At 45.0% G+C, this 14,196-nt stretch overlaps 1 protein-coding gene across 2 annotated transcripts in view; it reads right to left on the bottom strand.

The window, feature by feature from the left end:
- LOC310854833 (cell migration-inducing and hyaluronan-binding protein-like) overlaps positions 1–14,196 on the bottom strand; it is a 69,744-nt gene that overhangs the window by 1,318 nt on the left and 54,230 nt on the right. For both annotated transcript variants that reach the window (XM_083759535.1, XM_083759536.1), the window contains 10 exons: positions 12,695–12,730; positions 12,413–12,568; positions 10,287–10,467; positions 9,224–9,439; positions 8,303–8,514; positions 4,657–4,842; positions 4,268–4,472; positions 3,534–3,620; positions 3,141–3,298; positions 396–496 (listed from right to left, as the gene is read on the bottom strand). In XM_083759535.1, coding sequence (XP_083615661.1) covers positions 396–496; positions 3,141–3,298; positions 3,534–3,620; positions 4,268–4,472; positions 4,657–4,842; positions 8,303–8,514; positions 9,224–9,439; positions 10,287–10,467; positions 12,413–12,568; positions 12,695–12,730 — 1,538 coding nt within the window. The remainder of the gene's footprint in view (positions 1–395; positions 497–3,140; positions 3,299–3,533; positions 3,621–4,267; positions 4,473–4,656; positions 4,843–8,302; positions 8,515–9,223; positions 9,440–10,286; positions 10,468–12,412; positions 12,569–12,694; positions 12,731–14,196) is intronic.

The following is a 14,196-nucleotide window of genomic DNA, read 5'->3' as shown; positions in this document are numbered from 1 at the left end:
CTCAAGACGTTCAGAGTTCAGAGCAGTGACATTTGCAGTGGTGTAAAGTAACTAAGTACGTACATTTACTTACAAGTACAATTTTGATGTATTTGTACTTTACTTGAGTATATTTAAAATTTCCAGTACTTTCCAATACTAATTACTTCTACTCCACTACATCTCAGACTCAGAGTTCCACTACATGGCCAAAGCATTTCCAGGGCTCCACAGCCAAAAACGTTGAGAACCCCTGAGTTAGGAGACAGTAACTGTACGGTACCTCACAGGATCAGTTATAGGAGACAGTAACTGTACTGTACCTGATCAGTTATAGGAGACAGTAACTGTACTGTACCTGATCAGTTAGGAGCTAGGAGATGCGCGCTCTGCTCTGCTCTGCGCTATGACCTCACCTTTCAATTTGACGCTCTTGTCCACTCCAAGCTTCTCCAGAACTTTAACCCAGGGTCCTCTGGTCACCAGACGACCCTTAGAGGTCAGCACGACAATGGACCTGGAAGGACAGGGGACGAGGGAGTTTTAATGCAACAGATATGGAGAGAGCGTCAGTCAGTCAGTCAGTCAGTCAGTCAGTCAGTCAGTCAGTCAGTCAGTCAGTCAGTCAGTCAGTCAGTCAGTCAGTCAGTCTGTGTGTGTGTGTGTGTGTGTGTGTGTGTGTGTGTGTGTGTGTGTGTGTGAGAGACACGCAGACCAGAATAACTTTCTAGGCTTTAGGAGGAAAGACTCACCCACCAGGGAGCGGGACACTAGACCAGGGGTACTCAACTGGCGGACCGCGGTCCGCGACCGGACCGCGGTCCGCGACCGGACCGCGGCCCGCGACCGGACCGCGGACCACCTCTTTGCGGACCACCCAAAATTTTCTTTTTTAAGTTAATAATATAAATAACATCAGATGGTACATTTCTCATGTGAAATTGCTGCAAAGGCCCCCAAAATGTCCCCCAAGGTCCCCCAAAATTCTGGCGCGCGCACAGTTTGGCCTGCCAGGGCGTATAACTCCCGGCCTGATGGGACCGGACCTCGGTCTTATTCAAAAAAATATTTGTGGACCATTTCTAGTTGAGGACCCCTGCACTAGACTACAGGAAGAAACAACAAGAAGGGTTCTGCTTAGCACAAAACAGACTGAAGCAAAAAAACATTGGCGTAGCCTTCGACTGCAGGGAAAGTTGGCCTGTGTTGATTCAGCTGATCACTCTGTTTCACATTCGATGTACAAAAATGCTGCTATTGGGGAGGATGTTTTAAAATTCACCATCAAAGCAAGACTACAAGTATTACCAACCAAGTACAATCTGTCAATCTGGTATCCCGACACCCACACTCCACTCTGTATAAACCATCATGATTCTGAACAACACCTAGAATCCATCGCACACATAACAAATGGTTGTAGTGCATACAAAAACGTATATATTGCTCGCCACGACCGGATTGTTGACCTAGTGTCTGATGCAGTTCGAAAGTATGTGCCATCTAGTGCAGCAATGTATAAACATTCAAGAGTGTTACCAGATTGGCTTAGCTGTGCATGCGATGTCTTTGCTAACATCCCGAATACACCTGATGTTGTCTTTGTTGACACCAGACACAAGGAGGTCCTGATTCTGGAGGTGGGCTGTGTCTTTGATTTGTACATGGACCAGGCATTCCAAGATAAATATTCTAAGTATCAACCATTACTTGGAAGTATAACAAACTTGGGGTATCACTGTAGATTTGCCATACTGATATTCGGAAGCCTGGGCCATGTGCATAAGATTAGCTGGCATGACAAAAAGCAAAGCCAAACAACTTGCCAAATACTGTTCTGTATCCCTAAGTGAACATGAACTGTCAACCCCGTTATATTTGTTTCCTTGTAAAATTAATTGTAATTTGTGGATTAAAATAAAGAAATCGAAATGTATGTGTGTGTGTGTGTGTGTGTGTGTGTGTGTGTGTGTGTGTGTGTGTGTGTGTGTGTGTGATGCACGATTTCACCAGCAAAAATGTTTTAAAAATGTAAAAAAACAAGTTCAATATAAAAAGTGCAAAAGTATCTCTAGTCTAGAACAAAAGCCAAATCAAATATGATAAGTAAAAATAAACTTAAACATTTTCTACATTTAATGTGTGTATCTCATTCAGTTGTGAAAACATACACTTGGAATTATTAACTTTGACCCCTATGGCCTAGGATTGTTTTAATTGTCGTCCTCTCTATAATATCGGAATCGGTCAGAAATTCGGCAGATATGACCCTGCAAATAATCGGAGATTGGACATCGGTCATAATTTCATAATCGTGCACCCCTAGTGTGTGTGTGTGTGTGTGTGTGGAACTGTCAGTGCTTCAGTATAACATCTACACAGAATATCTGCAAATAGTAAACCGGGCATTTTAATACACAGAACCGTTTTGGACCCCGGGTGTCTTAAAGGAACCAGGCCACTATTTGCACCGGCCATTATTAGGACATTACAGAGACATTATTAATGAGGACAGTATTAGGTTACTGTTCCATTATTAGGACATTACAGAGACATTATTAATGAGGACAGTATTAGGTTACTGTTCCATTATTAGGACATTACAGAGACATTATTAATGAGGACAGTATTAGGTTACTGTTCCATTATTAGGACATTACAGAGACATTATTAATGAGGACAGTATTAGGTTACTGTTCCATTATTAGGACATTACAGAGACATTATTAATGAGGACAGTATTAGGTTACTGTTCCATTATTAGGACATTACAGAGACATTATTAATGAGGACAGTATTAGGTTACTGTTCCATTATTAGGACATTACAGAGACATTATTAATGAGGACAGTATTAGGTTACTGTTCCATTATTAGGACATTACAGAGACATTATTAATGAGGACAGTATTAGGTTACTGTTCCATTATTAGGACATTACAGAGACATTATTAATGAGGACAGTATTAGGTTACTGTTCCAATAATTAGGCTGAAGAAACAACCAACATCTGTACGGAGCAGGGGGGGCATACTGTAGCTGTCTGTCTGATGACCTGTCTTACCCCTCTCTCAGCGAGCTGACGTAGCTGTCTGTCTGATGACCTGTCTTACCCCTCTCTCAGTGAGCTGACGTAGCTGTCTGTCTGATGACCTGTCTTACCCCTCTCTCAGTGAGCTGACGTAGCTGTCTATCTGCGCGGGGATTCCCTGGAGGATGGAGTTCCTGAAGGCCTTCCTGTCTGTCTGCGTTCCATCCTGTCCGTCCAGCACCGTCAGGTGAACTCCGTCTTCTGATTGGTACATCTTCTTACCGTTCACCTGCAGAGAGACACAGCCAATCAGTGACAAATAACTGCTATTTTAACACCTGAGCGCAACAAAACATAAAATTACTTCACCACTAGTCACTAGTCCCTAGTCACTAGTCACTCCCTAACATTTTAGCCCAGTTTTTATTTGTTGACAAAAAATGTCAGTATATTTAGTTTTAGTCATCATGGCTTAGTTTTAATTTGACTTTGGCCACTGATCCCAACAGGAGAACTAGAGTCACCTCAGTGTAGGCGAAGTCCTCCTTGATGTGGAAGAAGCGAGTGTTGTAGGATTCCACTTTGAGCTCCAGGAAATGCTCTGGTGTGTGCTGAAACACAACAACAACAACAATAATAAATAATAATAACTAGAAAAGTCACAATTTTGAAAAATTGCAAAGTGTGATTACATATGCATATTACATATGCCCCTCCCACTAATATTGCTAGCCAATTATAATGTCACGTAATTCGGTGGGGATTTATACCCCCAAAAATCATTTTTCTGCAAGAAACGGTTAAATTCGCATTTGCGGCATCCCCTATGGATGAAAATGGAATCGCTTTTGGTTGATTAAACTACCATCTGATTCAAATTTGGGATGGATTGGACATTCCGTTCGTGATTTGTGGCATTTTTTGTAAAATAGGCCCTTCCCACTAACTTCGGACGACGATTAAGGCCGAACGCAGTCGGAAAGGTCCAGAGATCATGTGTACCGATTTCTGTGAGATTCGGACAAAATCTGTAGGTTTAGAAAATAAAAGTGTGTTTTGAAGAACATTCTAAATAGCAGAAAATCTGGGACGGAAATGGGCGTGGCCTATATGGGGAGATGCGTCATGACCCAAGGAATCCAGGGGAAAAAAATTCTGATAACTTCTCGACAAGATGGAACAGATGGAAACATAATTGGACAGACAAGAAAAACAAACTAAGGAACTGCTCTCATTAGCACACATGAGTTCTGCTCACCAGCCTGGCATCGGGCAGTTTCCTGGGCATGGGCACATCAACGATGGGCATCTCTGCATGCCGGGGGTATGCCCGGGCCATGCAGTCAGCGGGAGGACTGCCTCTGGGAACCACCGCCGTGATCTTGACCCTCTCGCAGCCTTTGACCGAGCAGAAGGCGAACTCCTCCCTGCTGTTGTAGGCTTTCACTTTGAGGAACAGCAGGCTGCAGGCAGACAGACAAGAACTAAATGTTAGGGAGGGACTAGTGGAGAAGAGATCCAGCTATTTTCAGCAAGCAACCACGTCTAAAATCAGCCATTACGTCGCCATCATGGCCCACGAAATATTGTACATTTAATCGATTTTAAAACTAGACTAACACTAAAACATTCCAGGTTGTGACTCACCCAGTATCTTCCTCCCAGTAGTAGTACCCTCTGGCCAGGTGGGAGTGGTTGATCTTGTCTCTCTGGGTGGTCTTCAGAAAGACGCCCGTCTTGCGGGTCTGTTTGGTCAGACGGTTGTGGATGTCGGAGATGACGGTGAACGTGGTGCCTTGTGGGTAGCAGAAACCTACGCTGATCCAGTCGTTTCTGGAACACACACACGCACACGCACACGCACACACACACACACACACACACACACACACACACACACACACACACACACACACACACACACACACACACAAACAGACCAAGCAGTGTTTTAGTTCAGTGTGAGAGGACCTCAGTGAAAATAAGTCTTCAGACGTTACTGTGAAATCCTTGAATCGCTGATTATAATGTTTTTGTATAATTGCTTTTCTAGAAAAATCAATTTGTCAGAGGTTCATCTAGAGTCCCGGCTGATGTTTAGCTCTGATGAACAAGTTGAACAACAGCAGACATTCATCACAAGCTCTCTTTATGTCTCCCTTCTCAAAAACTAATGCAATGCAACACACAGTAATATATAGAGCAACTAAAGAGTCTTCCATCACAAATCATACAAGCAACAAGTAAATATGGTTTTAAAAAGAAACTAGATAAAGTCAGGGCACAGGTCTCCACCAGGGCAGGTGAGGTTGTGGCCTCCTGGTGGTGCGATAATAGGCCAATGTGAAAATTGGATAGAAATTGGATGACTTGAGGCATTTTGTTCCAAAAATGTGTTTTGCAAAAATCCACCTGTTGGTGGCGCTAGATGGCGAAAGATTTCACGTAAATTGCATGCTGCAATCTGGAGGAGTAATATTAAAAAAATGTGTTTTACGGTGCCGGAGATTAGCTGTTAACAGACGGACGGACGGACGGACGCACACTCACACACACGGACAGAGTGCAAAACATACTCTCTCCCCATGCCTTCGGCCTGGTGGAGACAATTAAATAAATATCTCATGTCATCTGCTTTTTTGATTACGGTTAACAGACAATGCACACTGTTTTAAATGTTTATTTCATACTGTATCTGTACTTAAAAACAGAAATTCTATTTATGGTTGTTGAGTTATCATTAACCTGTTAATTAACAATTAACATACTTGTGCAATGATGTACAATACCGTCATTATTTTAACACTTGGTTGTATTTTAATTGTTTAACTGTTTTTTTCTTATACCGTCTAAAATGTTTTCATATTTTATGTGTGGACCCCAGGAACAGTAGCTGCTACTAAGGTAGTAGCCAATGGGGATCCAAATAAACAACAGCAGGGAAGTTATTAAACAATTATTAAATGTGTGGGTACCACTTTGCAGACTGAGTTGCAGTTCAGGCCTTTGGGCAATAGATGGTGCCATAGATGCACCGTCTATCTACTGATGCACGTGGCTAGTAATAAGCTGCTAGATTCTAGCAGGTCTCGCCAGTCCATTTTCAGGGTAGGATCAGACCTCTGGGGAACGGTTCCAATGCCTGGGATGTCTACCATGGCTGTGCTGTTCCAATGGCTGACAGCCCAGGCTATTAACTGTGCTCGGAGCAAAGGGCGGGGCGGGAGGAAATATGACAAACAGTCCCCATGAAGTATGCACTCTCCTCATTTCTGCGGTAGCCTCGGCATCATTTGTAAATAGTGGAATTGTAGCAGGACGGACACTCCTTAACGAAACACAGCCCTCCGTTATGACAGACGGGGTGAAGTTATGATGCAAGTGACCTCAGAGGCCCTTCAACTATTCTTTTTGGTTAGCCAAAGTGTTTTACAGCATGCAACCAAATGTAATGTGAGCTTGAAGATCTGCTATTTTCAGCATGCAACCAAATGTAACGCAGCCGTTGTCGCCATGGATCAACGACAGGTCTGCTCATGAAGAGGGTCGCCACAACGCAAGCGAAAAAAGAAAAAAATAGCTAAACAGAATCCAGGTCTGGTCAGTCCTGGCAGCGAAACGAGCATGTGCGCAACAAATTCACGGGACCGCGCCCACGAGAATACGTTTGCGCTGTTGCCCCTCGACTTCTCCGTGCGTACAGAAAATAAACGCAGGTCTATAGGCGTGTTAAAACACTTCGATTTGAAAGGCCCTTTATACTGGATCTCTTGTCCACTATAGTCCCTCCCAAACATTTTAGTGTTCGAAGGACATTTTTTTTTTTTATAGATTTAGTCGAGGAAATCAACACTGGTGACCAGTGCACTGACCTGTTGAAGTGTAACTTCATGACACTGACCTGTTGAAGTGTAACTTCATGACACTGACCTGTTGAAGTGTAACTTCATGACACTGACCTGTTGAAGTGTAACTCCATGACACTGACCTGTTGAAGTGTAACTTCATGACACTGACCTGTTGAAGTGTAACTTCATGACACTGACCTGTTGAAGTGTAACTTCATGACACTGACCTGTTGAAGTGTAACTTCATGACACTGACCTGTTGAAGTGTAACTTCATGACACTGACCTGTTGAAGTGTAACTTCATGACACTGACCTGTTGAAGTGTAACTTCATGACACTGACCTGTTGAAGTGTAACTTCATGACACTGACCTGTTGAAGTGTAACTCCATGACACTGACCTGTTGAAGTGTAACCTCATGACACTGACCTGTTGAAGTGTAACTTCATGACACTGACCTGTTGAAGTGTAACTTCATGACACTGACCTGTTGAAGTGTAACTCCATGACACTGACCTGTTGAAGTGTAACCTCATGACACTGACCTGTTGAAGTGTAACTTCATGACACTGACCTGTTGAAGTGTAACTCCATGACACTGACCTGTTGAAGTGTAACTTCATGACACTGACCTGTTGAAGTGTAACTTCATGACACTGACCTGTTGAAGTGTAACTTCATGACACTGACCTGTTGAAGTGTAACTCCATGACACTGACCTGTTGAAGTGTAACTTCATGACACTGACCTGTTGAAGTGTAACCTCATGACACTGACCTGTTGAAGTGTAACTTCATGACACTGACCTGTTGAAGTGTAACTTCATGACACTGACCTGTTGAAGTGTAACTTCATGACACTGACCTGTTGAAGTGTAACTTCATGACACTGACCTGTTGAAGTGTAACTTCATGACACTGACCTGTTGAAGTGTAACTTCATGACACTGACCTGTTGAAGTGTAACCTCATGACACTGACCTGTTGAAGTGTAACTTCATGACACTGACCTGTTGAAGTGTAACCTCATGACACTGACCTGTTGAAGTGTAACTTCATGACACTGACCTGTTGAAGTGTAACCTCATGACACTGACCTGTTGAAGTGTAACTCCATGACACTGACCTGTTGAAGTGTAACTTCATGACACTGACCTGTTGAAGTGTAACTTCATGACACTGACCTGTTGAAGTGTAACTTCATGACACTGACCTGTTGAAGTGTAACTTCATGACACTGACCTGTTGAAGTGTAACTTCATGACACTGACCTGTTGAAGTGTAACCTCATGACACTGACCTGTTGAAGTGTAACTTCATGACACTGACCTGTTGAAGTGTAACCTCATGACACTGACCTGTTGAAGTGTAACTCCATGACACTGACCTGTTGAAGTGTAACTTCATGACACTGACCTGTTGAAGTGTAACCTCATGACACTGACCTGTTGAAGTTGATGAGCCAGACGGTCAGTTCTCCCGGGGCCGTCCCGTCCCAGTGGACCGTGTAGCTTTTGGACAGGGTGACCACGGGCTGGAACTGCTGGTAATGCTTCCTCTTGCCCAGAGCGCCCTCTAGGGCCAGCGGCCGGTCAGGGTACTCGTCCTTGACCATGAGCATGTTGGAGGTGGCTGGGTTACGGGTCTGGATGTAGATCTGTAGAAACACACGCGCACGCATGCACACACACACACACACACACACACACACACACACACACATTGCAATTACAAATTTAGTTGGCGATTAATTATCACTCAAAGAACTGCAATTAGACGATTTTGTAGCAATTATACAACAGTGTAATTATGAGTGGCCGGATGGTAACCGCAAGGTTCCCAGTTCGACCCCGGGCTCCCCCAGAGTTAGTGTCGAAGTGTCCTTGAGCGAGACACTGAACCCCGAATTGCTCCTGATGTGCTGGTTGGTGCCTTGCATGGTTTCTGCCGCCATTGGTGTATGAATGTGTGTGTGAATGGGTGAATGTAATGCACAATCTATGTAAAGCGCCTTGGATAAAGGCGCTATGAAAATGCACCATTTACCATTTAGTTTCGAGGAAGCAATCTGATTGGTTGAAACAGCCTTCTAGCATCATGGAACACCTAATTAAAACAAATAATTCAGCCGTGTTGTTCTCCCAGAGCGCAGCAGACTCAACCCTAACCCTTGGATAAAGGCACTTTATACAGGTAAATGCACCATTTACCATGTATATACATAAGCAAGTAGTTATCATTAATCATACATAAGCTAAGGACGTAACAGTGGAATATCTATAAGTCAGATAACTCACAAATAGATTTAACCAATATTTATTATAGAATGAGAACGTTTTTGTTGCAGATGGCATCCCTCTACCCACCTGTGCATAGTGCCCGCTGCAGATGGCAGCCTTCCAGTCGGGCACATCAATGCAGTCGGGGTGGCGCAGCAGCCAGTTGTCGTCCTTGACCAGGAAGGATCCTGGGTACTCGCTGACCGAGCCGTCCGTGTCCTGGAAGATGGTGGTCTTGTCGCCGTCCATCTGCATCTTGTTGAACCACGGCCCTGGCTCCCCGAAAAACACCCTGGATGTGATCTGTGAGGAGGAGCAGAATGACCCTAAATACACACCCCCAAAACACCCTGGATGTGATCTGTGAGGAGGAGCAGAATGACCCTAAATACACACCCCCAAAAACACCCTGGATGTGATCTGTGAGGAGGAGCAGAATGACCCTAAATACACACCCCCAAAACACCCTGGATGTGATCTGTGAGGAGGAGCAGAATGACCCTAAATACACACCCCCAAAAACACCCTGGATGTGATCTGTGAGGAGGAACAGAATGACCCTAAATACACCCCCCCAAAACACCCTGGATGTGATCTGTGAGGAGGAACAGAATGACCCTAAATACACCCCCCCAAAACACCCTGGATGTGATCTGTGAGGAGGAGCAGAATGACCCTAAATACACCCCCCCAAAAACACCCTGGATGTGATCTGTGAGGAGGAACAGAATGACCCTAAATACACACCCCCCAAAACACCCTGGATGTGATCTGTGAGGAGGAACAGAATGACCCTAAATACACACCCCCAAAACACCCTGGATGTGATCTGTGAGGAGGAGCAGAATGACCCTAAATACACCCCCCCAAAACACCCTGGATGTGATCTGTGAGGAGGAACAGAATGACCCTAAATACACACCCCCAAAACACCCTGGATGTGATCTGTGAGGGGGCGTGTCCATACGCTCTATTCAAGTAATACATTAGAGTAAATTTTCCACCACAGGTCCCTCTGGTCTCTCTCAGACAGAAACGCCACACACACTCACAGAAATGTTGTCGAAGGTGATGTCGGTGACAGACAGCTCTATTACTACCTACTCACATGCACGTTGTTGTTGGGACAGCTCTGTTACTAGTTACTCACAGGAACGTTGTCGAAGGTGATGTCGGTGACGTTGTTGTTCGGACAGCTCTGCCAGGAGTTGTTGAGTCTGAAGCCGAAGGCGGAGGTGTGTCTCCCCTCCAGAGCCACGTACTTCCTGAAGGTGCAGTTCTGCACGTTGATTGGCCCGTCGTAGATCTGCATGCCTCGGATGGGAAAGTCTCTGCAACGCAACCAGGCAAATTAATTAACCCACACACCGCTGTTAATGTGTATACAGTCTGTAACACACCCACACCGCTGTTAATGTGTATACAGTCTGTAACACACCCACACCGCTGTTAATGTGTATACAGTCTGTAACACACCCACACCGCTGTTAATGTGTATACAGTCTGTAACACACCCACACCGCTGTTAATGTGTATACAGTCTGTAACACACCCACACCGCTGTTAATGTGTATACAGTCTTTAACACACCCACACCGCTGTTAATGTGTATACAGTCTGTAACACACCCACACCGCTGTTAATGTGTATACAGTCTGTAACACACCCACACCGCTGTTAATGTGTATACAGTCTGTAACACACCCACACCGCTGTTAATGTTTATACAGGGATGGAAGTCTCTGTAACACAGAAGTTGACAGAACCGCACAGTCTGTTAGTTTATACAGTCTGTAACACACCCACACAGACCCACGCCGGTGTTGAGTTCATCGACAAAAACTATGACGACAAATTTCCGCCGACAACCTTTTGTTCACTGACGAAAAAGAAAAAAAACTATGCTATGATAACAAAAACTATAGACGTGCACGCACGCACGCACGCACACACACTGACTCCTTTCCAGGCGAAGGAGCAGCGGTTCTACTCCGAGTCTCTCTTGTGTGACTGAACTTCTCACCCTATCTCTAAGGGAGAAAAGTCATGTCGGCCGCTTGTATTAGCAACCTTATTCTTTCGGTCATGACCCACACTTCATGACCATAGGTGAGAGTAGGAACGAAGATTGCTCGGTAGACAGAGAGCTTTGCCTTCTGGCTCAACTCTCTTTTCGTCACAACAGTGCCGATTCTCCGGGTGATCTCCTTCTCCGTCCTCCCCTCACTCGTGAACAAGACCCCGAGATACTTGAACTCCTTCACCTGTCGGTAATGCCTCATTCCCTACTCGGACTGCACAATCCACCGGTTTCCTGCTGAGAACCATGGCCTCAGATTTGGAGATTGATAAAATGAAAGTATTGCCCAGAGACAACAGAAACATTGTAAATAGTGAGCGCAGCCTTAATTTTCTCTGCTGACGACAAATATATGTCTCTCCCCGGCGGTCTTTGTCCCTGATGATGATTGTTGCACAATTTGGGAGTTGAGTTATGAGAGTTCCTTTTGTAACTGAGCTCTGGGATGAAATCACAGGAAGTCGGAGCATAGGTGAAGCATTGAGACAGACATGCTTTAAATGACGACGGCAGGATTCCTCTCTTCCTCCAGACAATGGAGGAATGTTGAATATGTGTCTAAAGACAGACGTTGCTACAGAGCTGTGGATTGTGGTCCAAGTGGGCCAGGGAAAATAATCTGTCTGCCAGCCCTCACACACACCAGCCCTTATCAACCCCGCAATCTGGGCATTTCTGTTTTATGTGTGTGTGTGTGTGTGTGTGTGTGTGTGTGTGTGTGTGTGTGTGTGTGTGTGTGCGCGCGTGTGCGTGCCTAAGTCTTTATCCCACGATTTTTGTAACACATTTTTCACCCAGTGTCAATTGTCTAGTCAAGTGTAATCATGGGCGCTACGCTGCCAGCCCTCACACACACCAGCCCTTATCAACCACGCAATCTGGGCATTTCTATTTCATGTGTGTGTGTGGGTGTGTGTGTGTGTGTGTGTGTGTGTGCGCGCGTGTGTGTGTGTGTCTGTGTGCCTAAGTCTTTATCCCACGAGTTTTGTAACACATTTTTCACCCAGTGTCAATTGTCTAGTGTAATCATGGGCCCTACGCTCTCCCTCTGCCAACCTGGGGAGAGCAACGGACTGACCTCATGCTTACTGAAGTCCAAACGCCTTCATATGCCCCTTCGTGTGTGTGTGTGTGTGTGTGTGTGTGTGTGTGTGTGTGTGTGCGTGCGTGCGTGCGTGCATGCGCGTGTCACTCACACGCCACGCGGTAGGGTCCTGCCACTCAGGTCGGCTCCGCCCAGCCCCCAGATGCGGTTGTCGGGGACGGGCATCCCTCGGTTGTCGCTCTCTCCCACGAACAGCGAGTTCTTCACCTCCTGACGAGAGCCGTCGTCGTCAGGGAACGTTCCTCCACTGCAGAGCAGACACGCAGACACACAGAGACACATGGTAAGCATACGGCCATCAGCTCAGTACCATTGTACCAAGCGTCTTTGAACTGTACTTAAGTGATCTGATGGAACATGGGGGGGGGCTTACCTTGCCAGAGTGAGACCGATGCCATTATCAGCAAATCTAGAGAGAGAGAGAGAGAGAGAGAGAGAGAGAGAGAGAGAGAGAGAGAGAGAGAGAGATTGAGAGAGAGACAGAGACAGAGGGAGGGGAGTAGGGGGGGGGGAAGGGAGGGGGAAAGGGAGGGCGGACAACAGAATGTGTGTGAGTAATAACACCAAATACAGAATAATGTGCAGATCATTATCAGTCTTATCATTTCCAGCATACACACGTGCACGCGTGCACGTGTGTACGCACACTCTGTCTGAGGGAGATACAATGTTATTGGGTATAAATATGTGTGTGTGCGAGTGTGTGTGCGTGCGTGTGTGTGTGCGTGCGTGCTTGCGTGTGTGGATATCGTAGAGGACACCCACAGTGTGATGGAATAATAATCATCTTTGTTCATTGTTTTTGGCTCGTGTTCTTTTCTGATTAAGATGTTACAGATTAGTTTCCTCTCCCTGTCATTAATTGATTTGTTGGAATAGGACAGTTCCCATACCCATCGTATCGTCATAATGAACCAATATCGTCCATGTATCGTATCGTCAACCATGTATCGTGACATGTATCGTATGCTGTTAAAATGTATCTTTGGAGTATCTTTGGAGGAAAGATTTACATATTTTCATAGCGTTAATATGACAAAAGGTGTGGTGGATGAAGCAGGTTGGTGACCTGATGTTTGACATCCACTGATCTACTGAACTCTTTCCGTGCCAACCACAAGATGGTGCTGTTGGCTCAGAGCGCCACGTTTTTCACATCCACTGATATACTGAACGGTCGTGTATTTATCATGTACTTCTCCGTACGGTCGTGTATTTATCATGTACTTCTCCGTACGGTCGTGTATTTATTATGTACTTCTCCGTACGGTCGTGTATTTATTATGTACTTCTCCGTACGGTCGTGTATTTATTATGTACTTCTCCGTACGGTCGTGTATTTATTATGTACTTCTCCGTACGGTCGTGTATTTATTATGTACTTCTCCATACAGTCGTGTATTTATTATGTATTTCTCTGTACAGTTGTGTATTTATTATGTATTTCTCCATACAGTCGTGTATTTATTATGTATTTCTCTGTACAGTTGTGTATTTATTATGTATTTCTCCGTACAGTCGTGTATTTATTATGTATTTCTCCGTACAGTTGTGTCAGGTATGCATAGCAGGCCTGGACGCATTGTGAGCTTGTAGATCATTTCTACTCCAAGAGGAAATGAAAACTTCTGGCTAATATGAATATAGTGTTTGTGTACCGTACAGTGCAGTGTCTGTCTCACACTCACACACGACGCACCACATGCACACAAGCATGCACGCATGCGTAACATGCACACAAGCACACACTCACGCACGCACGCACCACAAACACACAAGCATCACATGCACACAAGCACACACTCACGCACAACATGCACACAAGCACACTCACGCATGCACACACCACATGCACACAAGCACGAACGCATGCAT

Source organism: Protomyctophum parallelum, assembly GCF_964188405.1.
Source record: "Protomyctophum parallelum genome assembly, chromosome: 2".
NCBI classification, from domain to species: domain Eukaryota; kingdom Metazoa; phylum Chordata; class Actinopteri; order Myctophiformes; family Myctophidae; genus Protomyctophum; species Protomyctophum parallelum.
This window is presented reverse-complemented; position numbering and strand designations above follow the sequence as displayed.